Genomic DNA, 27,824 nt, shown 5'->3' with positions numbered 1-27,824 from the left:
TGACCTGTAACTAAATGAACCAATTGTGTGCAGCCGCGCCAACTTCTCCCAACCCCTGACCCTTTTCTTATAAAAACCCCTAGCTTTTGAGCCTTGTGGTCGATGCCTCTACCCCCTGTGTGAGGTACGCATCTGCCTGGAGCTCCACCATTAAACTGCCTCATGCTTTTACAACAAGAAGGTCTCTCATGTTTCCTTGGGATACCCTGACTCCCATGACCTGAGGGGGGGCCCCCCCGAGAGGGGGTCCTACACTTACACCTCACAAATGCAAAGAAGAGCTTTCTTTCTCCTCAAGGAAAATCCCCTCAAAATAATAGCCCTCAACCCAAAGTGTCAGGAAATCTGCCATCCATGGAATTCCCTGAAAACAGCTAACCCCCACCACACACCCAGATGCCCCAAGGTTACTAAAACAGGCAATTTGATCTACTTCCCACCCCGCTGTTGCAAAAATCAGTTTATCCTGAAAAGTCATTTCTGAGTGTGGTGAAGCCGCCCCTCTCCCTCCCTGCTCTCCATGACAAGACACTACTCTCGGACTTCTGCAAGTGCTGCTGGGTTGTAGGCCCCACTCTCAGATCCTTACAAGCCTGCTCTCACCATTGAGATCAAACTGAATTTCCATTCTTTTATCTCTCTCTGCCAGTTTAACTCTTGCAGTTTTTCTTATACTCCAGTGGTTGATTAAATAAAAATGCCCAACGTAAGCATCCCAACACTTGGGAGGCAGAGGCAGGCAGACAGATCTGTAAGTTTGAGGCCAGTGTGATCTACACAGTGAGTTCTAGGACAGACAGCCAAGACTACTCACAAGAGAAACTCTCTCTTGAAAAACCAAAAGAAAAAAAGGGAAAAAGAAAAGAAGAGGAAAAATATGACCGCCTCCCCCAATAGGCTCATGTATTTGAATGCTTAATCACCATAGAGTGGAACTGTTCAAAAAGATGAGGATTGGAACATGTAGCCTTGTTGGAAGAAGTCTGTGTGTCATTGGGTGTGGGGTGTCCTTCTTGGTGGTGCAGGGAACTGACCCCAAGTCCTTACACATGCTTAGCAGTGCTCTACCACTGAGCTATGTTATATCCCCATACTGTTCTTTTGCTATTTTGCTTTTTTAAAAATTTATTTATTGGGCGGGGTAGTATAGGGGACTTTCAGGATAGCATTTGAAATGTAAATGAAGAAATTATCTAATTAAAAAAAAAAGAGGGCTGGTGAGATGGCTCAGTAGGTAAGAGCACCCGACTGCTCTTCCGAAGGTCCAGAGTTCAAATCCCAGCAACCACATGGTGGCTCACAATCATCCATAACAGGGATCTGACTCCCTCTTCTGGAGTGTCTGAAGTCAGCTACAGTGTACTTACATATAATAAATAAGTAAATCTTTTAAAAAAAAAAAAAAAGAAAGAAAGAAAGAAAAGCGGGTGTGGTGGCGCACGCCTTTAATCCCAGCACTCCACTCGGGAGGCAGAGGCAGGCGGATTTCTGAGTTCCAGGCCAGCCTGGTCTACAAAGTAAGTTCCAGGACAGCCAGGGCTACACAGAGAAACCCTGTCTTCAACAACAACAACAAAATTTATTTATTTTATGCATGAGTACATTGTAGCTCTCTTCAGACACACCAGAAGAGGGCATTGGATCCCATTACGGATGGTTGTGACCTGTTGCATCCTTCCAGCCTCGAAACAGGCTGTCCCAGACCTCTGCAGCCAGTGGCTCAGGACCACCTGTGGTGGTCCCTCCCTGTGGGAAGCAGGTGTGGCCTTGGCTGCCGCCTTGTGAACCAAGAGGGCACTGCCAAGCCCCGTGATTCACTGCTTGATTATCGAAACCTGATTATGCGCACCTGAGTGATTATTAGCTGCCTGCCTGACATATGGCAACACCCCACCCTGTCAGCATGCATGGCTCTGATTGGATGATGAGTGATGAGAGACCAGTGCAGATGGTGGAAGGGGATAAATTGGGGGATCCCAGAATAGAGTAGGCGGGGCTAGGCGAGGCTGAAGCAGGGAAGCTGAGGAGAAGCAGCTGAGGTGAAGTTGGGCAGAAGCTAGCTAGCAGAAGCTGAGGAGAAGCAGAGGGAAAAAGCTGAACTGTTGTAGAGAGCTGGGGTGAACTGTAAAGAGAATAAAGAAAGCTGCTGTGGAAGCTACTCGAACCCTGCCTTGGCGTAAGTGTTGTCCGTCTCCTGTCTCTGCGGGTAGGAGCAGGGGGGGGGGGTGTCCGCGACACCTCCCAACCCGCCAAGCCGGCTCAACTGTTTGCACCTGCCGGTGCTCTTCAAAACGATCGCCTTTCAGGGCAGACGCCACTCTCTGCTGATAAGCTCCGAGATTCTCCAGAGTCATCTTCCTGAAGATCCGCCTTCTCCAGAGTCATCTTCCTGAAGATCCGCCTACCTGTACTACCGGTACTATAGGCCCCAAGACTGTGGCTTTGGGGGAAGGGTTTTTCCCACGCTATATAACTCGGTACTTCATTAAACTGGGGGCTTTGATCAGAATCCTTTGTCCTAGCCCCTTCTTTCTCGCCATCTTTTCCCTTCCAGCCCAGCCCTGCCTTTCAGGACAGACCCGGTTCGGAGTGTGGCCGCGGGCGGTCTCACTCAGTGACCCACCATGTGATTGCTGGGACTTGAACTCAGGACCTCTAGGAAAAGCAGTCAGTGCTCTTAACCTCTGAGCCATCTCTCCAGTCCACTATTTTACTTTTTAAGACAGATCCTAAAGTTGCTTAGGCTAAGATATGTACCTCCAGACCCAGTTTTAGATTCTTTCATACTTGAAAAACTATCTTCATTAACATAGTTGACCTCAGTATCTGAGAAAGAATGGCTCCAGGATTCCCCACAGATGCCAACCCAAAGTCATAGATGCTCAAGTCTCTCTCTTTTTTTGAGACATGGTTTCTCTGTGCAGTCCTGGAACTCATTCTGTAGACCAGGCTGGCCTCTGCCTCCCAAGTGCTAGGATTAAAGGCATGTGCTACCACTGCCCGGCTCAAGTCTCTTATAGAAAATGGAATAGTGGGGCTAGAGAAATGGCTCAACGGTTAAGAGCACTGACTACTCTTCCAAAGGTCCTGAGTTCAAATCCCAGAAACCACATAATGAGATCTGATGCCCTCTTCTGGTGTGTACTTAGACAGCTACAGTGTACTTAGATATAATAAATAAATCTAAAAAAAAGTGAAATAAATAGTATTTGCATGCAACCTATACATACCTTCCCAGTGAACTTACAATGCTGTCTACATTACTTGCAATATTGAAGATGAGTCCTATGCAAACTGTTGTTAGGCCGCACTGTTTACAGAATAAGGCCCAGAAAAAAAGCTTTTACATTTTTACTACAGATGCAATTTAGGGTGAAGCAGTGTGATCTTAACTGCTGACCTGACAGAAAATCACCTCAGATATGCACGCCTGTGGGAGATCATTTTGATTAGGTTAACTGAAGTTGGAAGATCATCCACCCATGGCAGAGAACACCGGTTCCCTGAACTGGGATGCTAGGCTGGGTAAAAAGGAGGACGTGAGACCAGCACAGACGTCTGCTGTCTGCTGCTCTCTGTTCTTTGACTGAAGCGGCATGAAATCACCCACCTCAAGCACCTCCCAGGGACTTCTCTGCACTGACAGGTCAGACCCCCAAACGCAAGCCGCAGTAAACCCTCACCTTTAAGTTGCTTTTGACAAGGTATTTTAATCACAGCAACAGAAAAAAATAAACTAAAAACCCAAGACTGGTAAGATGTGCCAGGATCCCACTCTATAGCCCAGGCTAGCCTAAAAGGTGCTAGACAACTTAGGCCTGGCTTCAAATGTCAATCCTTCTGCCTCAGCTTTTAAGTGCTTGGATAACAGATGTGGCTTACTTACATAGGTAGGTTTTTGTTGTTGTTGCTGCTGTTGTTTTGATGGTTTTATTTGTGTCTTGACAAGGTCCAGTGTAGCTAAGTTGGCCTAGAACTCCAAATCCAAATGAAGCTCCAGATCCTCCTGTTTTTACCTCCCAAACTCTGGGGTTACAGGGCAAGCACAGCCATGCCAGGCTTGTTATTTATTTGACAAGGCGGGGAGGGGATCTCACACTGTAGCCCAGACTGGCCAGACAAACACAAAGGAATCTGTCTGTCTTAGCCTCTGAATACTGGGGTTATGGGGTTATGGGCATAAGCCATGCAGGAAACCAGATGCAATTAAAAACCATTTTTTCAGTTCCAGCAATTAAGAACATTTGCTACTCTCATAGAGGACTCAGGTTTGGCTCCCAGAACCCACATGGTAACTCACAAACCATTCACAATTCTAGCTCCAGGGGGTTCACTGCCTTTTTCTGACCTCCTATGACACCAAACACTCATATTATACAGATATATATGGAAGCGAAATATCCATACACATAAAATAACAGTATTTTTAAAGACTCAGAAAATTCTAAAGGAAGTCTCTTTTAAGACTCAGAAAGTAAACAGTTCAAAAACCTCAGGAAACTTGACAGATGCATGAAGCTCCTCCTTCCTCACGGTTATGTAAGCGGCAAGGACTGCTAATACAGAGGAGGCTCTCCCAACTGTCCAGCTGCATTCAGGTTGCGTAGAGAGCTCTGGGACTCCAGTTTTTGGGAGGATCACATATAATGGGGTGAACTTTTGGTGGTGCAGCCGTCTTTGAGTCCTCTATGATCCTGTAAGTAACCCAATAAGCTCACTAGTTCACCTAGTTAAACTTCGGTGACATTATTACTCTAGTGTATCATCAGCTCTCTAGATAGTGTGACGAGACATTTGCTCAGGTCTCCCAGGAACAGTATCACCCCACAGATGGCAATAGTGGTATGTGCCTATAATCCCAGCATTTGATTGCCAAGTAAATAAATGTGAGACAGCCGGGCATGGTGGCGCACGCCTTTAATCCCAGCATTTGGGAGGCAGAGGCAGGTGGATTTCTGAGTTCGTGGCCAGCCTGGTCTACAAAGTGAGTTCCAGGACAGCCAGGGCTATACAGAGAAACCCTGTCTCAAAAAAAAAAAAAAAAAAGAAAAAGAAAAAAAGAAAGGAAGAGAAGAGAAGAGATAAACGTGAGACACAATATGCTATGTTCCCAGTTTATTCTAAGGTCCTAGCCTAGCTTTGCACCTTCTCATGTAACTGGTAAGACCAGGACAGGAAGTAGCCAGGTGGTCTTAGAGCAGAGGGCCATGAAAATTTCCCTTGACTAAAAGCACTGGCCTTCTGGGCAGTTCTGTCCTTGTTTAATTCTAGAAATATTTAAGGCAAGATGTCTTTGGTTCTACTTTGGCCAGAAGTAAAGATACCACAAGGGAAATCTGTTTCCTCTTCATCTCTCCCCAACATGAGCACCCTTCTTGGAACTTGTACATGAAGACATGAAAAATATATATCTAAGACACCTGAACATTCCATGGTTGAGCCGTCTCCCTCCCCATCACTCACACCAGTCTGTCCTTTACAAAGCCTTACCTTCTAAGGCAGGTCAGTGTATCCCACGCCTCAGATCCATTCAGCTCCACAGGAGCTCTGCCTGCTTTCTCTCAAGCTCCCACCTATGAGTCTATAGCAAAACGTTTGTTCTAAATCCATTCTTCTATTGTTCAGGAATTTCATTCTTCAAATTCATAACCTAAGAGTCTAGGGGCCACCTAGACAGCACCCGATTTCTCTTTAGGTTTTGTGTGACTATGAGCTTTTGACACCCTAACTCCTGAGCTAAAACCCACCTGGGAAGAGGAAAAGTCTGTCAAACTAAAAGGCACCCACTTTCTCCATATTATAATCTTAGAGCAATGATTCAGCACTGATGAAAGTGCTCAACTTCTCCAGCCACTAAGGAGGATCACAATAACCAGAGAGCTTGTGAGAGGTTTAAATGAGCTAATAGGTGCTAAATACTTAGAGCTATCCCTGGTACCCAGTAAGTTCTCTATAGCTTTTAATGTGCCTGAGAGCATGTGGTAGTTTAAATACAAATGCCCCTAGAAAGATCACTCGTGTTTGCATGCACAGTCCCCAATGGTGAAACAAAATCTCAGTTTTTGGAAGCTAGATCTCCAATGTAGAGGTGTTGGGAGATAGAACTTTTAGAGGTGTTTGGGTTAAGGGGCACCACACACCAATGAATAAATTAAGGCCATTCCCCCCCCCCCAAACACACAAAGAGGTTTGTTATCAAGGGAGTGGGATGTACAGTTATAAACAATAGTCAGCACCCAATTTCTCTCTCTCTCCCCCCCTCCTCTTTTCTGACTGCCTTTTTTCATGGAATGACTGCCTTTTTTTCATGGAATAAGGCAAGAAAACCCTCAACTAGATGCAGCTCCTCTAGACTTTTAACATCCAGGCCTGTGAGAAATAAGTCTCCTCTGGGTGTAGCGATTAACCCTGTAATAACCCCAGCACACGGGAGCAGGTACAAATAGTGCTGTGAATGTTGATGCCAGCTTGGGATACATATACAGTTCCAGGCCAACCTGGGTTATATTAGAGCTTGTGCCAAAAACAAGCCATGGGGCACTCCTGCATTTTTAATCACTTGGGAAGTAGAGGCAGGATCAGGAGCTCAAGGTCACAAGCCTTGGAGGCAGGAGACTCATCTGCTACACATGTTCAAGACCAGGCTAAGCTACAAGAAACGCTATCCTCCCCTGACCCACAAATAGCAGGGTGTTGCAGTTTATGTTGTAATTCTAATACTCAAGTGACCAAGGCAGAAGAATTAACAGGTGTGTGAGGTTACACTGTTTTAGTTACTTGTTTTGTTTTATTTGTTTGTAGACAGGGTCTCACTATGTAGTTTGGCTGTTGTGGAACTTATCATGGCCTAAAATCTGCCTGTCTCTGCCTCCCAAGTGCTGGGATTAAAGGTGTGCACCACTATGCCCAGCTGTCTTACTTTTATATTTCTGTGACAAAACACTGTGACCATGGCAATTTATAAAAGAAAGCATTAACTGGGCTTCTCGTGCCAGAGGGTTAGAGTTTATGGTAGCATCTCAAAGGCATGGCAGCAGAAATACCTAACAACTCACTTTGATACCATGTAGGAGGCAGACAGAATACTGGGAATGGCACCCTCTTTGGAACATCAAAACCCACCCCAGTCACAAATGATCCTCCAACAAGAACATCTTTTAATCCTTTCCAAATAGATCTACCAGTGGAGACCAAGCATTCAAACATAATGAGCCTAAGGAGGCCATTTTCACTTAAATCACACACAAAGAATATATATAAATTACAAAGCTATACAAAATAAACTAAGTTGCCCAATGTCTTAACTGACAGATAGCATGAGATGTTAAAACTACACCATTCTCATTACAATGCTCAGTTTAAGGAAGACAAAAGGTAACCTGTGTTCTACAAAAATAGCCACGAATCAACAAGCACAAACATCAAGGGCATAACAACTATGGACTACTATTTGAAGAGGAATTAAGGATATAAAATGAAGCCAGATTAAAATTCAAAAACAATTTAAATATAGTATCCTTTAATCAGGAGGCTTGAGATTGTAGATTACTTCTGAGAAGTATTTTTAAAAATACATCCTCTCACTAAATGTGAAAAGTGATTTTTAAAAAATTCTAGTGCAAACTGTATATATGTAAGTTTTTTTATATAGCAAAATGCCACTCCCTGCTCTATTTTCTTATACTCCTAGATACTAGGAAAAAGGTGTTTTCAGTATAATTTGAATGTGTAAATGTAGATCGATGCCTCCACCCACTTGGGTGTTAAGTACCTTAAGTACCTCTGGTACTTCAGAAATGTGCATGCTAGCCATCAAAAATGCCTAGTCACCCAATAAGAAGTAGAGCACCTACTAAGCAGTATGCCACAAGTTATGATACAAATTATGGCCAAACACGCACATACACAAACTAGAAAAAATATGCTATTACAAAATCTGTATTCAAAGTACAGGCTACATAACAAAACGTAGGTACTGCAACGGACAGGGAAATGGGTAGCAGGGAGGATTAAGAAGTAGAGTTTTACAGAATAAACTCTGAGACAACAAAGAACAGTGAAAGCCGGGCATGGTGGCACACGCCTTTAATCCCAGCACTTGGGAGACAGAGGCAGGAAAATTCTTGAGTGTCCAGGACAGCCTAGGCTACAAAGAGAAACGCTGTTTCGAAAAACCAAAAAGAAAGAAAAAGAAAAATATTATGTGAAAAACTGGCAGAGACAGAAAAAAAGGAAGTATACTTCTCTTACTTAGACAACAACATCAGGGGAGAGCGCGAACGCAGTCCCCCACTACCACAAATTATGCAGTCGAGTTTCCCGCATTTGGGGAAATCGCAGGGGTCAGCACATCCGGAGTGCAATGGATAAGCCTCGCCCTGGGAAAACCACCTTCATGATCATGGTATCTCCCCTGCCAGGTAAGTATGAGTTGTGCAGGCAACAGTATCCCCTCACCCTGATCATCGACACACTGTACAGTTACGGTCAATTATACTATACGTTCTTTTGACCTTCCTTTCGAGACTACACAGTTTTTGTATATTACCCAGATGAGAACAAAATTTTCTAAATACTCGTTGAAAATACTCCGTCCTAAAATATACCTTCAAAAAGCAAAACAAAACAAAAAACCAAGGACCGGATTTGCTTATTTGCATATCCCCGCCCCTGTAGTGACGTCTCCAAGGTTCCCCCCTCCTCCCCGTTTCCCTTTCTCTTCCGGATGCGTTAACTCTTAAACCACTCTTTCCTACTATCACAACGCTTTCACGGTTATTGTTGTTTTTCATCTTTTGCTGTTAACAGAAGTTTTAGCTTGGATTTGTCGTGAGCAGTCGGGAGTACTCTGAACAAGGCAGCAAGATAGGCTATTTCAAGTCAACTGCTACTGCATTTAAGAGAATCAATCAACTCGAAAAACCAAAAATGAGAGAGAGAGAGAGAGAGAGAGAGAGAGAGAGAGAGAGAGAAAATCAATCAAATTCCTCATTTCTACTTCTCAAAATTGCTAAGAGAATTTCTGGGAGGATTAGGTCTTTATTTGTAAAATGTTGCCTGGGTTTAAGTTGACTTTTGTTCTAAAAAAGTATGCAGCTGTGCTGGAGAGATGGTTCAGTGGTTAAGAGCACCAACTGCTCTTCAGAAGGTCCTTAGTTCAAATCCCAGCAACCACATGGTGGCTTGCAACTATCCTTAGTGAGATGTGACCCCCTCTTCTGGAATGTCTGAAGACAGCTATGATGTACTTACATATAGTAAATAAATAAATCTAAAAAAAATTTTTTTTTAAAAAGTATGCAGCCTTGTAGCTAATAAAGGACTGAAGACATGCTTTTGCTACTAGGGGCAGAAAGTCCGAGTCTGGTCCAGTACCTACGACGGACTGCTCAGAGTTCATCTTTATAAGAGTGTATGGGAGGCTGGGAGAGGTGGTGCACGCCTGTAATCCCAAAGGCAGGCAGATTTCTGAGTTCGAGGTCAGCCCGGCCTACAGAGTGAGTTCCAGGACACCCAGGACTGCACAGAGAAACCCTGTCTCGAAAAAGCAAAAAAATAAAAAATAAAAGTGTATGGGACTGTTTGTGAGCCTGAAGGGCCACCAGAGACCAAGAGAATACTCCTTCCTGTTGCAACCAGACTAGTTAGCAACAGTTTAAAACTGACATAGCCAACTAAATAATGCTCTCAAGTGAAACTGAGAAGGAACAAATAACACCCCCCAAACTTCATAAGGCCTCGTCAACAGTAACCCGTTTTTCAACAGGAAAAATGTTGAAAATGTCAAGGGAAAAACATGAACACAATCCTTCCCTCCACCGCCACCACCACAAGTTTAATCCTCAATGCTTTCAGGCAAGAACTAGAATTGTCCTCTCTTCATGGATAAAGTACTAGCAACGGAGTGATAAAATGACTAAGCAATGCATTCTATCCCATGCCTGGTCACGCACGTCTCAGCCATCCACCCCACAACAGCCTCCTCAACCCTGGCAATGCTTCCTGCACTGGCCCGGATCTGAAATGTATCAATACATAGTGTCTAGAAGGCACAGCTGAGCCTTGCAGAAGTAGATCTTTCAGGCCACTCTAAATCCACCACTAACATAACCTACCTCTCCCAAGCACTGAGGTAATTATGGCTTGTTTTTGTTGTTGTTGTTGTTGTTTTGTTTTTGTTTTTTTTTTTTTTTATGTATCTGTGAGCCTGGGCACCAAAGAGGCTTTTCAGAGGCAGGAGGGGTCTCTTGGTCTAGCCATTAGTAAAATAAGGAATCAAAATTCCTTGCTAATTTTTATTTAATGTTCATTGGTGTTTTGTCTGTATGTATGTCTGTTTCTGTGTGTATGTATGTTTTGCAAATATGTATGAAAGTGTCATAACTGAAGTTACAGATAACTGTGAACTGCCATGTCTGGGCTGGAATGTGAACTGTGATCCTCAGCAAGAGCAGCCAGTGCTCTGCTCTTAATCCGTTACAAATCATCTCTTCAGCCCAGGACTTGATTTTTAAAATTGGCTTAAAACAGCGTGGATGTCAGTAACTACCTCTCAAAGACATTTCAAGTGAGATCCTACCACACAAAAAAACAAAAAACAAAAAAACTGATAGTACATTTTTGGGTGTGTGTGTGTTTATTTGATTGGTTGGTTTGGTTGTTTTTGAGACAAGTTTTCTCTGTGATGCTTTGGCTGTTCTGAAACTAACACTTTGAACAAAGCTGGACTCAAACTCAGAGATCTGCCTGTCTCTGCCTCCCGAGTGCTGGTATTAAAGGCACAAGTCAACACTGCTCTTAGGTTTTTCTTTTTTTTTGTTTTTAATGAGTACTGGACAGTAAGATCAATCCATGTGTTCATATGTTCCACTTTAGAAAAGAGCAGGCTGTTCGATTTTTAATAGGGAAACTAGATCTTGGTTAGATGAGATATAGCTGATCTAAATTGAAAAGAACATTGCAGTAATGAACATGGATGCATCAGGGTCATGCATTGAACCCTAAATTTATGGAAATACCATGGTATATTACAAACACTTAAATATGTTAATATAATTACTGATGCTGAGATATGACCCCGCCCAGGCATATCTAGATAACTTGTTAGGTGGAAGAGGAAGACTATGAATTCCTGAGCCTTCTGCTTCTACCTTCCTGGTGTTTGAACTACAGCTTCGCACTCCTTAACACGTAGCTCTATTATAACAACCAACAAGTTAGCATGTGGGGTTGAAGAGATGGCTCAATGATTAAGAGCACTTGTTACTGTAGAAGAGACCAGGGTGCAATTTGGGAACCTACATGGTAGCTCAAACACAACTATCCATAACTCCAGTTCCAGAGTATCCAATGCCTTCTTCTGACTTTCTTAGGTGCCAGTCATGTGGGTGGTGCACCTATATATACATACAAGCAAAAAACACTTATACACCCTGGGAGTGGTGTCGCATGCTATTAATCCAAACACTGGAAAGACCTCTATGAGTTCGAGGTCAGCCTAGTCTACAAAGTGAGGCCAGTCAAGGCTGTTACACAGAGAACCCCATCTTGACTGCTTCCTCACTCCCCCTTCAAGCCCCACAAATAAACAAAAACAAAGAACTCAACACACACACAAAGTTAGAACTCATCTTTTTACTATGCAGTGTTGGTTTGAACCTAGTAACTTAAACATGCTAGGCAACAGTTCTACTACTAACCCACATTCTTTCCTTCAAATTTTGCTTATGCTTCACAACAAAACACAAAACCTGGCACTTTATATGTAGACCACGTTGGCCTCTTCCCTGCCTCTCTGCCTTCCAAATGCAAACCAGTTTTTTGGTACTTGGTTTATTATTTCTATTAAATACTTAAATTTATAGGTCAACTTAGGAATGATACACCCAGAGTTCTGGAGACATTGTAAACATAATCATATTGTTGGGTGTAGGAAGACTTAGAAACAGGTCAAGCCTTAGGTAATATCAATATCCAGAGCCATCCCTAGATACTGTAATATTCAATCCAGCAACAACTCTGAGCTTATACTCAGGTTACCAGAAAGAAAGGTGCAGTAAGGATGAATTAACATACACAGGCAACAAAAGACTAAACTATTTTCTAAGGTAAAATACAGCAACATCTAACAAACCAAATAGAAAGACAACAGTAACTGCCGACAAATACTACTCATAAGCCCTATTCTTAAGATTTGTTTATTTATTATATGTAAGTACACCGTAGCTGTCTTCAGAGACCTACCATGTGATTGCTGGTATTTGAACTTTGGAAGAGGAGTGCACCCCGCTGAGCCATCTCACCAGTCCATAAGCTCTATTTTTAAGACCAAATAGACCAGGGGAGAGCGCGAACGCAGTCCCCCACTACCACAAATTATGCAGTCGAGTTTCCCGCATTTGGGGAAATCGCAGGGGTCAGCACATCCGGAGTGCAATGGATAAGCCTCGCCCTGGGAAAACCACCTTCGTGATCATGGTATCTCCCCTGCCAGGTAAGTATGAATTGCATGGCCACGGAGCCTGAACAGCATGATATGCATAGCATTTCATAATTACGGTAAATATTTAAGCCTCATTAAAACACTCTATAACTTCATGTATAATGGCTCCCCACATTCCAAAACACTTGGGAGAATTAGTAGGCTAAGCGTTTTTCCAAAACTACACTCTAAAAATCACAAATATTTGGAAGCAGTTGCTTTTCCCAGTTTGCTCCTGAATTTTCATCTACATAGTACCACCTCCATAGTGACTCATTTCCTGTACTGAAAAACCCGCCTCCCTGTCAGCGGGAAAATACCATTGAACCTAAAGTAGATAGCATTTTGTTTTGTTTTTTGTTCTGTAGCCTTCTAGAACAATAGACATTTACTTTCATAAGTGTAAGAGTGGAATTAACACTAACAGTAACAACAAAAACAGCTGCACCGTGAAAACCGGCACAGAAAGGTTAGTTTTAAAAGTGCATTACTTGTGGACTGTCTTACTCTGCCTGATAAATCATAAAAATGCTCAGACTGATGATTCATGAACAGTAAGGGGTTTGCCTCTAAGCCTGACGAACGGGGTTTGATTCCAGAGACCTACACTGTAAGAGGAGAGAACAAGTTCCATTTGTTTGTTTGCTTGCTCTGAGTCCTAAAATGGCCTCGAATTATGACAAACTTCAGATCCAAGTGCTGGGATTATAAGTGTGCACTCGCACAATGAGTTTGAGGCACATCTTAAAGACTGAGAAGATGTACATTATTTCTGAAAGAATGAAAGTTCTGGAAAGAACGAAAGGATAACTAGAATTTGGGTGAGAGAAGAAAGGGCTTCTAAGTAGTGTTTATTCATTACTTAATCTATTGTGTAATTACAATAAATGTAGCTGGGCACTCCTTTAATCCCAGCATTTGGGAGGGCAAAGGCAGGCGGATTTCTGAGTTCGAGGCCAGCCTGGTCTACAGAGTGAGTTCCAGGACAGCCAGGGCTACAGAGAGAAACCCTGTCTTGAAAAAAAAAAATAAAACCAAAAAAAAAAAAAGTGATGTGGAAGCCTAACCTCTGGATCCTCTAAACACTCCTGGAATGCAGCCCTACTTTCTGGCTTTAGGGTGACACTTAAGTAAAGACAATGCTACAATACCGCCCACCCATCACAAGTGTGATAAATTTACTTCAATCAAACCATTAAACCAGTGGTAAAGTTAGTATTACCGCACAACTTAAACAGAGAAGGCTTCTGAACTACTATCAGGTTGTTTGGTTTCAGACCAAGGACATGGGACTTAAGTGCATATTTTACATAACAAAGCAGACCTGGCCTCCAGTTTCCAGCCAAGGGCTCAGGTGCCCTTCCTTATATAATCAGACACTTTTGTCTCCCGGCTCCCAGCTCCCTTCTCTGCTTCCCCTTCCTCCCAGTCAGAGAAGTAACAGTAAGTATCAAACAACCAGTATGCCTCATGTCTTAAAAAAAAAACAACAACGAAAACACTGCTCAGCCGGGCGTTGGGGCGCACTTAGGAGGCAGAGGCAGGTCGATTTCTGAGTTTGAGGCCAGCCTGGTCTACGGAGTGAGTTCCAGGACAGCCAGGACTACACAGAGAAACCCTGTCTCGAAAAATCAAAAAACAAAAAAAAAACGCTGCTCAGTTGTAAGAAGATGCAAGCTCCATTTTTAAAGCAACTCAGGGATAGCATAAACTACAGCCTCAAACTACCAGAGTTTGGCACTGCACATTTAAGAAATCACAAGGCTCAGCACAGCTGAAATGCAATGGATAATACCTTTATGTCCACGATCTATCAGTCAATTATAAGTTTCTACTTCTTACTTACTCCATGGAATCTTACTTCAAATTCAGATCACTCCAAAGAATGATTAATTTTTCTCATAAGGACTATGAACTTTGTGATGTAAATCATGGTTTTGACATACTTGGGAAAGGTGTTTTTTTCCTCCCCAAGACTGAGATTCTCTGTGTAGCTCTGGCCATCCTGGAACTTGCTCTGTAAACCAGGCTGGCCTCGAATTCAGAGATCCATCTCCTTCTGAGGGCCAGGATTAAAGGTACGCACCATTACTGCCCAGCAGAAAGAAGAAACCCCCTTTTTTTTTTTTAAGATTTATTTATTATTATATCTAAGTAAGGCCCCTGAAACAAGGGAAGACCTCGCCCAGATCCCGGGATGAAATGGCACCCCCAAAACTCAAGAGAAATCGGTCTTGATGCAAAACCGCATGAGGTTTATTCAATTGGCTAGCCGAGGCCTAACTCCTAACTCACACAAGAACTGAAGAGTTCGACCTCGATCGTTTGTCCTAACAGTAGGATCCTTGGTAGGATCACAGTAAATGGGGAGTAAGAGAATTATAGCTCTTCTTCGGCGGAGTTATCTTTAGTAAACATTCCACAGGGGTTAGGAAACTAACACCTGGCTTCATTTATTGGCAAGGGGGTCATAAGCTATCTTTTGGTGCACATTCCTGGTCCCAAACACGGGGAGATGGGCACCTGGCTAGGGCAACTGCTGATAATTGCCTAGCTGTCAGGCAGAGGGACAGAAGGCTCCTTGCCGGCCTTTGAGAACAAAGAGCTCTTTACTGGCCAATTTTCTAATGATCTGGGGAACAGGTTTTGGGGAGTGTTAAAGCTGGTGCTCTACAGTACACTATAGCTGTCTTCAGTTGCACCAGAAGAGGGTGTCAGATCTCTTTAAGGATGGTTGTGAGCCACCATGTGGTTTCTGGGATTTGAACTCAGGACCTTCGGAAGAGCAGTCAGTGCTCTTAACCACTGAGCCATCTCTCCAGCCTCAGGTTCTTGCTTTGCTTGAGTTCCTGTCCTTCCTTTTAAGATGAACTGTGATATGGAAGTGTAAGCTAAATAAACCCTTTGTTCCTCAAATTGCTTTCAGTACTAGTGTTTCACCACAGCAATAGTAACCCTAACAAAGGTACCACTGCATATGCAGGCCACTTGGCCTCCAAGCTTCCGGGGAGTTTCCTATCTGTCTCACATCTCAATGCAGGAGCACTAGGGTTATAAAGTGACTCTATGCTCCATTCCACAAACATCCTGGAGATTTGACCTTAAGTCTTTATACTTGCATGACACATACTTTACCCACTGAACTATCTCCCAAGTTCTGATAATAATTAAAAAACAAAAAACAAAAAACCAAGAAACACAGATATAAAGGGCTGGGGAGATAGTTTAGTGGATAAAAGTGTTTGCAGTTAAACCTAAAGACCTGAGTTAGATATCTGGGATCCACATGGTGGAAGAACAGACTACTAGAAGCTGTCTCTGCAGCACACATGATCACTTGCTCTTGCTCTCTCTCCTCTTCCCCTCTAGTACACACACACACACACACACACACAGAGGGAAATTCCTATAGATGCTACCACATGGATTAATCTTAAGGACATCATCTAAGTGAAACAGACCAGTCACAGAAGAAGAATTACTATATTATTCCATTTGCACAAAGTATGTATTCATGAAAGCCATGCTCAAAATTGAAAGTGGAGTCATGATTGACAGGGACTGAGAGGTTCTAGATTCGAAGTTTCAGCAGAGAATGATGTAAATAACGCACACACGATAGAGTGGGTGTTTTTTTTTTTTTTTTTTTTGGTTTTTCGAGGCAGGGTTTCTCTGTATAGCCCTGGCTGTCCTGGAACTCACTTTGTAGACCAGGCTGGCCTCGAACTCAGAAATTTGCCTGCCTCTGCCTCCGGAGTGCTGGGATTAAAGGCGTGCGCCACCACGCCCGGCGATAGAGTGGTTTTTGGTGTGTCTCTGTGTGTTGTTTTTTAGTACTGGGAATTGACTCTAGATCATCACACTCAAGGGAAGCACTCTATAACCAAGCCACATCCCTAGCCCTCTTTCTATTTTTTGAGATGACTATGTCTCAGCTGCCCACCGAGGACTATGCTCACTCTGTATGCCAGGTGAGCCCTGGACTTCTGATCACTCTGTCTCAACCTCCTGAGTAGCTGGATCTACAAGTCTGTGCCACCCCGTCTGTTGAAAATTAGATGGTAGATGTCAACAGCATCTAATTGCCCAAGTACACAGTCAAGTAGTTTAATTCTTCAAGATGACAAAATAAAAATGTAAAAAGCAAATCCACTGCATTTGACCAAGCTGAAGATATATTACTACTTATAACTCCATTTTCTCTTTTTTAATTTTGTTTCATATATTTTAACTTTTATTTTCATTAAATCACCATTGTACTAAATGACCATCCTTGTGCCAGTTATTTATAAGTAAAGCTTCAGGACCACAAAGAAGGCAAATACTGGATGCTAGGAAACATTGCTATACTGCTTTCCTCAGTTAGCTTATCTATCTATATCCTGAGTTCTTGTCTTTTCCATATCTTGAAACACTTGAGTGCATGATAGTCACCCAAAGTACACAGTTTAACTTAGAATTTACTTCTGCCATACATTCTGTGGCCTTGGACAAAAACACAGGGCATGTATCCACACAAACAGTACCACAGAGAGTATTTTCGCTCCCTAAGAACCAAACGCCCATGCTTTTGCCTGCCAGCTTTAGGAGATGCTTCTTTTTTTATTGATACCACGTCCTCCGGTGGACCCAGACAGTGCACAGCCTTCTCAGGCTGCCTTCTCTCCGCTTGGTAGTACCTGTTTACGGTTCTTGTGGTCTAGTCATGATTTGAAAGCTCATTTCATTTAGTTGAGTAATATTTTCAAAATATGGGTAGATCAGTTTTTATTCACATACTAAAGAACATCTTGGTTGCTTCTACAATTAAAAACTATGAATATAGAAGCTAGAAACACCCATGTTCAGGTTTTTATGTGGACAGAATTTTTTCTTCCATTTTCTCCTCCTATTTATTTATTTTATTATTGTTTTTTAATAATTTAGTTTTCGGGGCTAGAGAGATGGCTCAGTGATCAAGAGCACTGGCTGCTTCTCTTCCAGAGATCCTGAGTTCAATTCCCAGCAGCCACATGATGGTTCACAACCATCTGTGATGGGAGCTGGTGCCCTCTTCTGGTGTGTCTGACAAGAGTGATAGTGTGCTCACATACATAAAGTAAGTAAATAAATAAATCTTAATAATTTAGTTTTTTGCCTGGTGTGGTGGCACACGCCTTTAATCCCAGCACTCGGGAGGCAGAGGCAGGTGGATTTCTGAGTTTGAGGCCAGCCTGGTCTACAAAGTGGGTTCCAGGACAGCCAGGGCTATGCAGAGAAACCCTGTCTCGAAAAACCAAAAAAAAAAAAAAAAATTAGTTTTCATTTTATGTGTATTGTTGCTTTGTCTGCATGTATGTCTGCGTGAGGTCGTCCAATCCCCTGGAACTGGAGTTACAGAGTTGTGAGCTGCTATGTGGGTGCTGGGAATTGAACCTGGATCTCTGGAAGAGCAGCAGGCACTCTTAACCACTGAGCCATCTCTCCAGCCCTATTATCTGTTTTTGTTTTTTTTTTTTATTTGTTTGTTTGTTTTGTTTTTGTTTTGAGACAGAGTTTCTCTTGTGTAGTCTTGAGTGGTCTCGAACTCAGCAATGGGCCTGCCTCTGCCTCCCGAGTGCTGAGATTAGAGGCGAGAGCCACCATTGCCTGCCCCTTTTCTCTTTTTAACTTACTATCTTCTCACCTAAGAACCCAACTGCTTTATAAATATTAAGCACAAATTCTCCCTGGGGAAATAACATCTAATAATAACTGAATACTCAAATATAAATCCTATATAAACTAAACAATGTACTTTCTTTTTTTTTTTTTTTGGTTTTTCGAGACAGGGTTTCTCTGTGTAGCCCTGGCTGTCCTGGAACTCACTTGGTAGACCAGGCTGACCTCGAACTCAGAAATGCGCCTGCCTCTGCCTCCCGAGTGCTGGGATTAAAGGCCTGCGCCACCAGGCCCGGCTTAACAATGTACTTTCATAAACCATATTTTGTCCAGTCCTACCAAGCTTTCCTAGTCATCAAATGGGATAAACACATTCTCCTCCTCCAAGGAGAGACACAGAATTTGGAGCTTGCTCCGGATAGTAAAAAGTTTTCTAAGTTTAAGTTTCAAGAAAATGGTGCTGTTTTTCCATCCTCATACTTTTTTTTTTTTTTTTAAGATTTATTTATTTAATGTAACTACACTGTAGCTGTCTTCAGACACTCCAGAAGAGGGCGTCAGATCTTGTTATGGATGGTTATGAGCCACCATGAGGTTGCTGGGATTTGAACTCCGGACCTTTGGAAGAGCAGTCGGGTGCTCTTACCCACTGGGCCATCTCACCTGCTTGTGGACGTTGTACATCGTGGTGCGCACTAGGCTCCGCACCACGATGTACAACGTCCACAAGCAGCTGCTTGTGGACGTTGTACATCGTGGTGCGGAGCCTAGTGCGCACCACGATGTACAACGTCCACAAGCAGTGTTTAAGTTTCAAGAAAATGGTGCTGTTTTTCCATCCTCATACTTTTTTTTTTTTTTTTAAGATTTATTTATTTAATGTAACTACACTGTAGCTGTCTTCAGACACTCCAGAAGAGGGCGTCAGATCTTGTTATGGATGGTTATGAGCCACCATGAGGTTGCTGGGATTTGAACTCCGGACCTTTGGAAGAGCAGTCGGGTGCTCTTACCCACTGGGCCATCTCACCAGCCCCCATCCTCATACTTTTATGACTGTGTCTATGAACATTTAAGATCTGTGACATTCTCTACACTGTTCAAAATGTTGCTACCTTCCTTAGTACTTGAATGACTGATTTGGAGTATTTAAAGCTTAAATTCCTGAATAAAAATCCAGGCTAAAAATCACTACCAAGGAGGGGAGAGGTAGTTCCGCAGATAAAGGGCCCGGTTGCCAAGCCTGAATTCCATCCGTCCCTAATACCCACATGGTGGGAGCCGAGAACCAATTTCTCTCACCTCCACTCTAGTAATGTGGCCTGTGTGTCTACACACAAATACAAAAGAAAAGTACTAATAAAGTGTCGTTGCTTTAGCTGAGCATTGGTAGCACTGACCTTTCTTTTGTTTTGGGGGTTGGGGGGTGTTCCAGACAGGGTTTCTCTGTGTAGCCCTGGCTGTCCTGGAACTCACTCTGTAGACCAGGCTGGCCTCGAACTCAGAAATCCGCCTGCCTCTGCCTCCCAAGTGCTGGGATTAAAAGCGTGTGGCCACCACTGCCTGTCACGACACCTTTTTTTTTTATATCATCCTCTGTATTTCTCGGGCAAAGCCACTTCCCAAACTGCCAATCTCCCCAAAAGTCCTGATGTGGAAGCAGTCACTCCGGGTCAACTCTAGTTACTAAAGAGGTCCTGCCCCTCCCTCGGGACACCAGAGGCCCAGGCTAGACCATGAGAGGACAAGGACACATAGCTTACTTTTCCAGCTACTTCTTACGCTAGGCAGGCCTGCCGACATGAATGCTCTCAGAAACCGCCACGCTCCGAGGGACCTCCGGAGTCCCCCGGGTCACCCACCGGAAGCTGTGCGTGCGTGCGTGTGTGCGTGCGTGGGCGAGTGCGTGGACGCCAACCGCTCACTACCGCAGCCCCCCAAGGTGGGAGGCTGGCCCACAATCCCCCGCGAGGGCGGGAAAAGCAAGGGGTAGCCTGGGGAGGGTCAGGGGACACACACCAGGCCTCCTACAAGGGCTTTTTTGGATTTTTCACCGCAGGAAACAGCCAACTGGTCAGTTTTTGGTTGTTGCGTCTGCAACGTTCATCCAGGGGCATGGGTTCTTGAGGAACCCGTGACAGAGGGCAGAGCGTGGCGAGGAAATATGCTGTATGGGATCTTGACCTGGCTACCATCTCCGTGTCTCCAGCCTCTTTGTTTTGTTTGTTTATGTTCTCACTGTCAGGCTAGACCCGAAACGTGACTCGGACTAAGGACACTAGAAAACTACGTTACATGTAACCAGTGTGTGTGGTGTTCCCTCAGCAGCAGCAGCAGCGGCAAGGCCTCGGGAGGCTAGGCCGCACGAGCCCCGCCCCTTCCGCCGCACGCGTGACGTCATGCCATTACCCCGCCCCCCGCGGGAGGGCGGAGTTTGGGTTTCCAGCGCTTTCGCGCCTCTCGCTCTACGTCACTGCGTGCGTAGGCGCCGAGCTCTCAAAAAAAAAAAAAAAAAAAAAAAAAAAATGCAGCGGGAGTTGGTGGGTTTTCCGCTGTCTCTCGCGGTGCGCGGGAAGCTGGTGGCTGCGGGGTTTCAGACTGCGGAGGACGTCCTGGAGGTGAAGCCCTCCGAGCTCAGCAAAGGTAACGACTCCCGCCTGGCGCCGCCTCCGTCTTCGTTCGCCCGCCTCCGCCAAGCCGATCTTTTGACTCCGCTGTTTAATCTCTTGTGCTTGGAACTGTGTGGAGCAACGTCTACTGACTGCTTTCTCCGTGCTCGCTGGATGCTTTGAGGAGTGCCTCACTTAATGGCCTAAGGAAGTTTCCTCTTGGACCAGGATGTCCAATCCGTAGATGAAAGAACCGACTTCCCATCTTGAGGTTTCATGATGAACAGGGCTGGGAAACAGTCACAAGCCATGTAATTCTCGCTGGTCAAAGATCCTAGCGGGGCGGACGGACTGAATTTGAGAAATAAAGGGTTAGAGAAGGACTAGAGACATTTCAGTGTGAAAAGCAATAGAACATTCCCTTAGACCTGGAGAAAGCTCTAGGAAGACGTTCGTGATTCACGGGAATACTGGCCCCCCACCCCTGACTTTTCTCAAGAGTTCTCTAGGTTACATGTAAGTGGGAATCACAGCCGGGTAGTGGTGGCGCAGGCCTTTAATCCCAGCACTTGGGAGGCAGAGGCAGGCGGATTTCGAGGCCAGCCTGGTATACAAAGTGAATTCCAGGACAGCCAGGGCTACACAGAGAAACACAGTCAAAAAATATAAAATAAATAAATAAAAATAAAGAAGCGGGGATCACCGCATCCTTAATGTTCACAAAATCCAAACTTCGCTGTAGTCACCCACTGTGCCAGTAATACTATGCGCATCTCTTTGTTGGTGACCAAAGAGGACAGAATGGAATCTGGTTTGATTTTTGTTTAAGTGTTGTGTATTGAACTCATGGCTTTGCCAATGTTAGTTAAACACTCCACCACAGAGCTACACCCCTAGTCTAATTTTAAGTTTTACATCACAGTGATGATCCTAACAGGGTAGTTGCAGACCGGTAGAGCACTGACTAGCTCATGCCCAAGGCCCTGGTTTTGATCCCCAACTGCTAAATAACTAAATAATTGGATACTTCATTACTGTGTTAGACTTTTGTTTGGTTCCAGAAAAGGTTGGGCTGGAGAGATGGCTCAGCGGTTAAGAGCATTGACTGCTCTTTCAGAGGAAGAGTTCAATTCCCAGCAACCACATGGTGGCTCACAACCATATGTAATGGGATCTGATGCCCCCTTCTGGTGTGTCTGAAGACAGCTACATGTACTCACATGCATAAAATAAAAATAAATCTTTAAAAAAGAAAAGAGAGAGAGAGAGAGAGAGAGAGAGAGAGAGAGAGAGAGAGAGAGAAAAGGAAAGAAAAAGGTTTCTCAGTGTAGTCCTGACTGCCCTGGAACTAGATCTGTAGACCATGCTGGCCTGCCTGTCTTCCTAGTGCTGGCATTAAAGGCATGGGCCCCCATGCCAGGATCTGAGTTACACTTTTAAATCTCTAATGTCAGGTTTTCTTTTTCTTATTTTATTTATAGAAGTTGGGATATCTAAAGAGGAAGCCTTGGAAACTCTACAAATTCTAAGAAGAGAATGTCTCACAAATAAACCAAGATGTGCCGGTACATCTGTGGCAAACAAGAAGTGCACAGCACTGGAACTTCTAGAGCAAGAGCATACCCAGGGCTTCATAATCACCTTCTGTTCTGCACTCGACAACATTCTTGGGGGTGGAATACCCCTGATGAAAACGACAGAAGTGTGTGGGGTACCAGGGGTTGGAAAAACACAGTTATGGTAAAATAAGACGTTCCCTACTTACGGGTGGACTTAATGTAACAAGCAGAATATTCTGCTGTGAGTTTGTAGTTGGGAAACCGAGAAGCATACGTTACTATTTTGTATGTGTTCACGTCAATCAATCAGCTTACCATTTATATTATCCAGGTACCCCATCTTCTTGATAAAGTTTTGACATCAAAAATGTTTCTTTTGTAATATTGCCTGGTCACTAAACATATACACTCCTAATTAACTGGCTTCTGTGATACATTTGTCAAATGTTTAAAAGTTGATTTGTATTTGATAAAGAAGAGTTCTGAACCAGGTTTGGTGATATACTCATAATCTCATCACTCAGGATACTGAAGCAGGAGTGCTATGAAATAGGATGTTCTGGGCTGTATAACAGTTGCTAGACCAGCCAGTGATATATAGCAAGACCCTGTCTTCCCCCTCAAAAAAATGTGTGTCTACCTGGTTATGGCCCACACTCCTATAAACAGGACAGTAGGGGTAGAATGGAGACTGAGATAGAAGGATTGGGATTGAAGGATCAGCCTGGGCTACATTGCCAGACCAGGACTCAGAGAAAGTAAAGCATTCAGTTCCCAGCAACCTAAAACCCACTGCCACTTCCTTAGTTATAACTTTGTTCAACACCTTATCTATTATCTAGGCAGCTAGATAATATTGCCTATGTATTTGGAGCTATGGAGAATTAGACATGTCTTTTGCCTTGGGGTATTTATTTGCATTTAGAAAACTTGATCTAGCTGATGATCATATGCAGTTTACCACAGACATTTTAAATGGTTATGATAATGATCTGGTCATTTCATTTCTTGACAGTATGCAATTGGCAGTAGATGTGCAGATTCCAGAATGTTTTGGAGGCGTGGCCGGTGAAGCAGTATTTATTGATACAGAGGGAAGTTTTATGGTTGATAGAGTGGTCAGCCTTGCAACTGCCTGCATTCAGCACCTTCATCTCATAGCAGGAACCCACACGGAAGAAGGTAAGTTAAAGACGGTTTGTATGTGTGCATATCTCAGACCTTAGTAAGACACTGTCCCAAACTAGAAGCGTAACTAGTTAAACTCCAATACTTTTGTTGCAAAATGATGTACAGTGCTCTCCCCATAAACCACGTCGTGTGTGATCCTTCTGCCTCAGTCTCTAAAATGCTGGAATGATAGACCTGTGTCATACCCAATGTGGCAGCTATTAACTTTTTTTTTGAAGATGTGTAATATATATATATATATATATATATATATATATATACACATACATACACTGTAGCTGTCTTCAGACATACCAGAAGAGGACATGGGATCCCCATTACAGATGGTTGTGAGCCACCTTGTGGTTGCTGGGATTTGAACTCAGGACCTCTGGAAGAGCAGTCAGTGCTCTTAACCGCTGAGCCATCTCTCCAGCCCTTTTTTGAAGATTTTAATTAAAACAAAATTTTTTTTAGGGACTAGAGAGAGGACCTGGATCCAATTTTTAGTACCAACATGGCAGCTCGATCCTGTTTGTAACTCCAGTTCCAGGGCTTCTGACACCCTTACACAGCAGACATGTATGAAGGCCTGACATGAATGCACATATTAAAAGGAAATTATAAAAACATATTTTAAAGTAAGTGTTGTGTGTACATGTGCATGTGTACAGGTGCTCACAGAGGCCAGAGGCATCTGATCCTCCTGGAGCCAGAGTACAGTGGCTGTGATACGGATACTCCGTTTCTAAGAATCCAACTCAGTTTGTCAGGAAAACCAGTTCATGTTTTTGTTCTTGTTTTGTTTATTTGAAACGGGGTCTCTTTATTATGCAGCCCTGGCTGTCCTGGAACTCACTATGTAGCCTCAGACTCAGAGAGATCTGCCTGCTTCTGCTTCCTGAGTGCTGAGATGAAAGGCATGCACCACCTCCTCCAGCAAGTTCATGTTCTTAACCACTGAGCCATCTCTCTGGTCCAGCAGCCATTACTTTTATAAGTAATTGAGATTGCTCAGCAGGTAAAGGAGCTTACCACCCAGCTTGATGGTGTGAATTTGATCCCCAGAACCAATACGGTAGAAAGAGAGAACACTCACTGCTGACAATTGTTCTCTGATATCCACAGACGCACTGTAGCATTTGCATAAGAGTATACACACAAACACACACCTACACAGTTTGTTAAAAACAAATTCATTGTTTGTATATATGGTTTTTCAGTAGTGTTTACATGGCTCAGGCCAGAGATGATACTGGAGAGGTAGAAGACAAAATTCTTCTGTTAATAAACACCTTAAAATCTTGCTGTACGATCAGTAGATCTACTGAGGCACTGGAATGTGAAGGTTTTAACAATTGATTTATGATTAAAGCTGAAGTTTTTCTGGTGACTGTTTTACTAATGTAGTTTATATTTGAGGAAGCCAGTGTCCCTGAGGATGACCTTTCTAAGTGGAGCTTGCTGCTTCCTCTGCCCTGCTGGGGTACAGGTCAGAGCTACCCTGTGCAACTAGTTTCTTTCCCCACTTTGTTCTGTCCTTTGTTTTTGTCAGGTTGAGGATCAAACCCAGAGCCTTGTAAATGTCAGGCAAGCAGTCTGTCAGTGAGTTTAATTCCCGTCCTTGTTTTCTGTGAATCTCTGTGTGTTTGTGTACACATGCTAGGAGCTGAACACAGGTCCTTGCTCATAGCAGGCAAACACCTCCAACTCCACCCCCTTGTTGGTTTTGTTCTATTATGTTAAACTGTAAGTACTTTTTAAAATTTGACTTTTTCAGAAGGGATCTTGTTCTGTTACTCAAATTGACCTGGAACTCACTGTGTAGCTCAGGCTGGCCTCAGATTCAGAGTTTAAAGAGTTTCTGATTTTAAAAAAAAATTTTAAAGTCATATTTATCATGATGTAGAGATGACTCAGTTTTTAAAAGTATTGCCTGCTCTTCCAGAGGTCCTGAGTTCAATTCCCAGCACTCACATGTCAACTCACAACCATCTGTAATGGGATCCAGTACCTCTTCTGGTGTGCGTATGTACATGCAGACAAAACATTCTTTTACATAAATAAGTAAGTCTTTTAAAAAAAAATCATGGGCTGGTGAGATGGCTCAGTGGGTAAGAGCACCCGACTGCTCTTCCGAAGGTCCGGAGTTCAAATCCCAGCAACCACATGGTGGCTCATAACCATCCATAACAAGATCTGACGCCCTCTTCTGGAGTGTCTGAAGACAACTACAATGTACTTACATATAATAAATAAATAAATCTTTAAGGAAAAAAAAAATCATTATTTAGTGTGTGTGCACATGTGTGACGATCTGAGGACAACCTGAGAGTTGCTTTCTTTTTCCACTATGTGGGTCCTGTGGATTGAATTCAGGTGCTGAAGAGATGGTTTATTGTTAAGAGCTCTTGCTGCTCTTGAAGAGAACCCAACTTTGGGTCCAAGCACCCACATAGCACTTACACCTGTCCGCAGCCCCAGTTTCAGGGGTCCGATGCTCTCTTCTGGCGTCCATGGGCATCGAGCACATACATGGTCCACTTACATGGAGGCAAAACACCCAAGAGCAGTAAAATATTTTTTAAAACATTCCGAAGCTGTGCAGTGGTGGCGCACGCCTTTAATCCCGGCACTCGGGAGGCCAGGAGGCAGAGGCAGGCAGATTTCTGAGTTTGAGGCCAGCATGGTCTACAGAGTAAGTTTCAGGACAGCCAGGGCTACACAGAGAAACCCTGTCTCAAAAAACAAAGAAACAAAAAACCAAAACATTCTGAAATATAATAATTAGTTTCTCATTTCAAAACCAAACTGACTTTCGTTGATTTTTATCTCTTGGGGTGTTTTGCCTGAATGTGTCTGCACTGTGTGTATGTTCAGTGCCATTGGAGGCCAGAAGAGGGCATTATAGGGAGTTGTGAGCTGATGTATAGGTTCTAGGAATCAAACCCTAGTTGCTCTGGAAGAGGAGTCAGTACTCTTAACCACCGATCATCTTTCCAAGCACCCTTCCCCCTTTTATTTTTTGAGATATGGTCTCACCATGTAACTGGCTGAGGCAAGGTATGTGGAGGATACGTGATTGGAGGGTATAAATAGGACTGTGTGACAGAGACAGAGCTTGGCTTGCTGGTGTAGCAACACTTGTGGGTCTTGAGTCTTTGCTGATCTTCACTTCCCTGAGAGAGGCATAGCCGAGAACTCCTGGTGTTCTGTTGGTTCCTCCTGATGACTGGAGCAGAGGCTGAGAACTGGCTGTCTCTGCTAAGTCATGTCTCCACTGTTGCTAGTCCATCTCTACTTGACTGGACTGCTAGTGTATCTATGAAGTGTTTGTGAGTAGATGGGGATGCTGCTGCCTGCTAACTTGTGAACTGAGCTACAGGAGTTGTTACAAAGACCCTTTCTAAACAGGTCCACTTACCCTGTATTCTTTCTTTTCTACTACCTCTGGTGGGTGGTGGGCTATAGTGGGGATTAAAGCATTTAAGAACCATCATTAAAAATAAGATTTGAAAAAAATTAAAGTTATAATAGGACAGCAATCATCAAATCACAGATTACAGTCATTACAATAGTTCTTGTTGTCTTGTAGAAAGTATGTTTTACAGTGATACAAAGGTATTCCATTTTGTTATGAAAAAACAACTTGATTGTTTATGTTTGGCACACTATTAGAACAAAAAAACTAAAGCTATTTAAGATTGCTTTGTTTGTTTGTTTGTTTGTTTCAGAACATCAGAAAGCCTTGAAGGATTTTACTCTTGAAAATATTCTTTCCCATATTTATTATTTTCGTTGTCATGATTATACTGAGCTGCTGGCACAAGTCTATCTCCTTCCAGATTTCCTTTCAGATCATCCAAAGGTATGGATCATCCTAGTAAAATAACACCGTTGAGAGTGTTGATATTCAAAAATAAACAGTAGCAATAGTATAAACTTAACGCCAGTTCAAATCCTCTCCTTCTTCTTTCTTTCTTTCTTTCTTTATTTAATCTATGTGTGTACACTTTCTCTTCAGACACCCCAGAAGAGGCCATTGGATCCCATTATAGATGGTTGTAAGCCACCTTGTGGTTGCTGGGAATTGAACTCAGGACCTCTGGAAGAACAACCAGTGCTCTTGACCACTGAGCCATCTCTTCAGCCCCAAAAGCCTCTTCTTTCCCTGCCCTACCACTTAATTACTTATTTTGCATATATATGCTATTCACATTTCAAAATATTGTATATTCATTGTATAGTCTTAAGATTGAAATATCTAGGGCTGGAGAGATGGCTCAGTGGTTAAGAGCACTGACTGCTCTTCTGAAGGTCCTGAGTTCAAATCCCAGCAACCACATGGTGGCTCACAACCATCCG

General features: G+C 43.4%; 1 protein-coding gene and 2 non-coding genes across 3 annotated transcripts in view; 1 reads left to right on the top strand and 2 right to left on the bottom strand.

Annotated features, from left to right (window-relative positions):
• Positions 1–8,264: 8,264 nt before the first annotated feature.
• On the bottom strand, positions 8,265–8,428 carry LOC115065489. The gene has a single exon (XR_003845265.1). It is a non-coding gene; the product is annotated as a U1 spliceosomal RNA (small nuclear RNA).
• A 3,909-nt stretch (positions 8,429–12,337) lies between these two features.
• On the bottom strand, positions 12,338–12,501 carry LOC115065393. Its single transcript, XR_003845189.1, has one exon. It is a non-coding gene; the product is annotated as a U1 spliceosomal RNA (small nuclear RNA).
• Positions 12,502–20,563: 8,062 nt separating this feature from the next.
• Rad51c (RAD51 paralog C) overlaps positions 20,564–27,824 on the top strand; it is a 27,060-nt gene continuing 19,799 nt past the window's right edge. Inside the window, exons 1-4 of the mRNA XM_029546184.1 lie at positions 20,564–20,764; positions 22,212–22,470; positions 23,305–23,471; positions 27,194–27,327. Of these exons, the coding sequence (XP_029402044.1) occupies positions 20,647–20,764; positions 22,212–22,470; positions 23,305–23,471; positions 27,194–27,327 (678 nt within the window). The 5' untranslated portion in view covers positions 20,564–20,646. The remainder of the gene's footprint in view (positions 20,765–22,211; positions 22,471–23,304; positions 23,472–27,193; positions 27,328–27,824) is intronic.

This window comes from Mus pahari, chromosome 14 (assembly GCF_900095145.1).
Source record: "Mus pahari chromosome 14, PAHARI_EIJ_v1.1, whole genome shotgun sequence".
NCBI classification, from domain to species: domain Eukaryota; kingdom Metazoa; phylum Chordata; class Mammalia; order Rodentia; family Muridae; genus Mus; species Mus pahari.
Note: the sequence above shows the minus strand (reverse complement) of the source record. Positions and strands in the feature narration are given on the sequence as shown.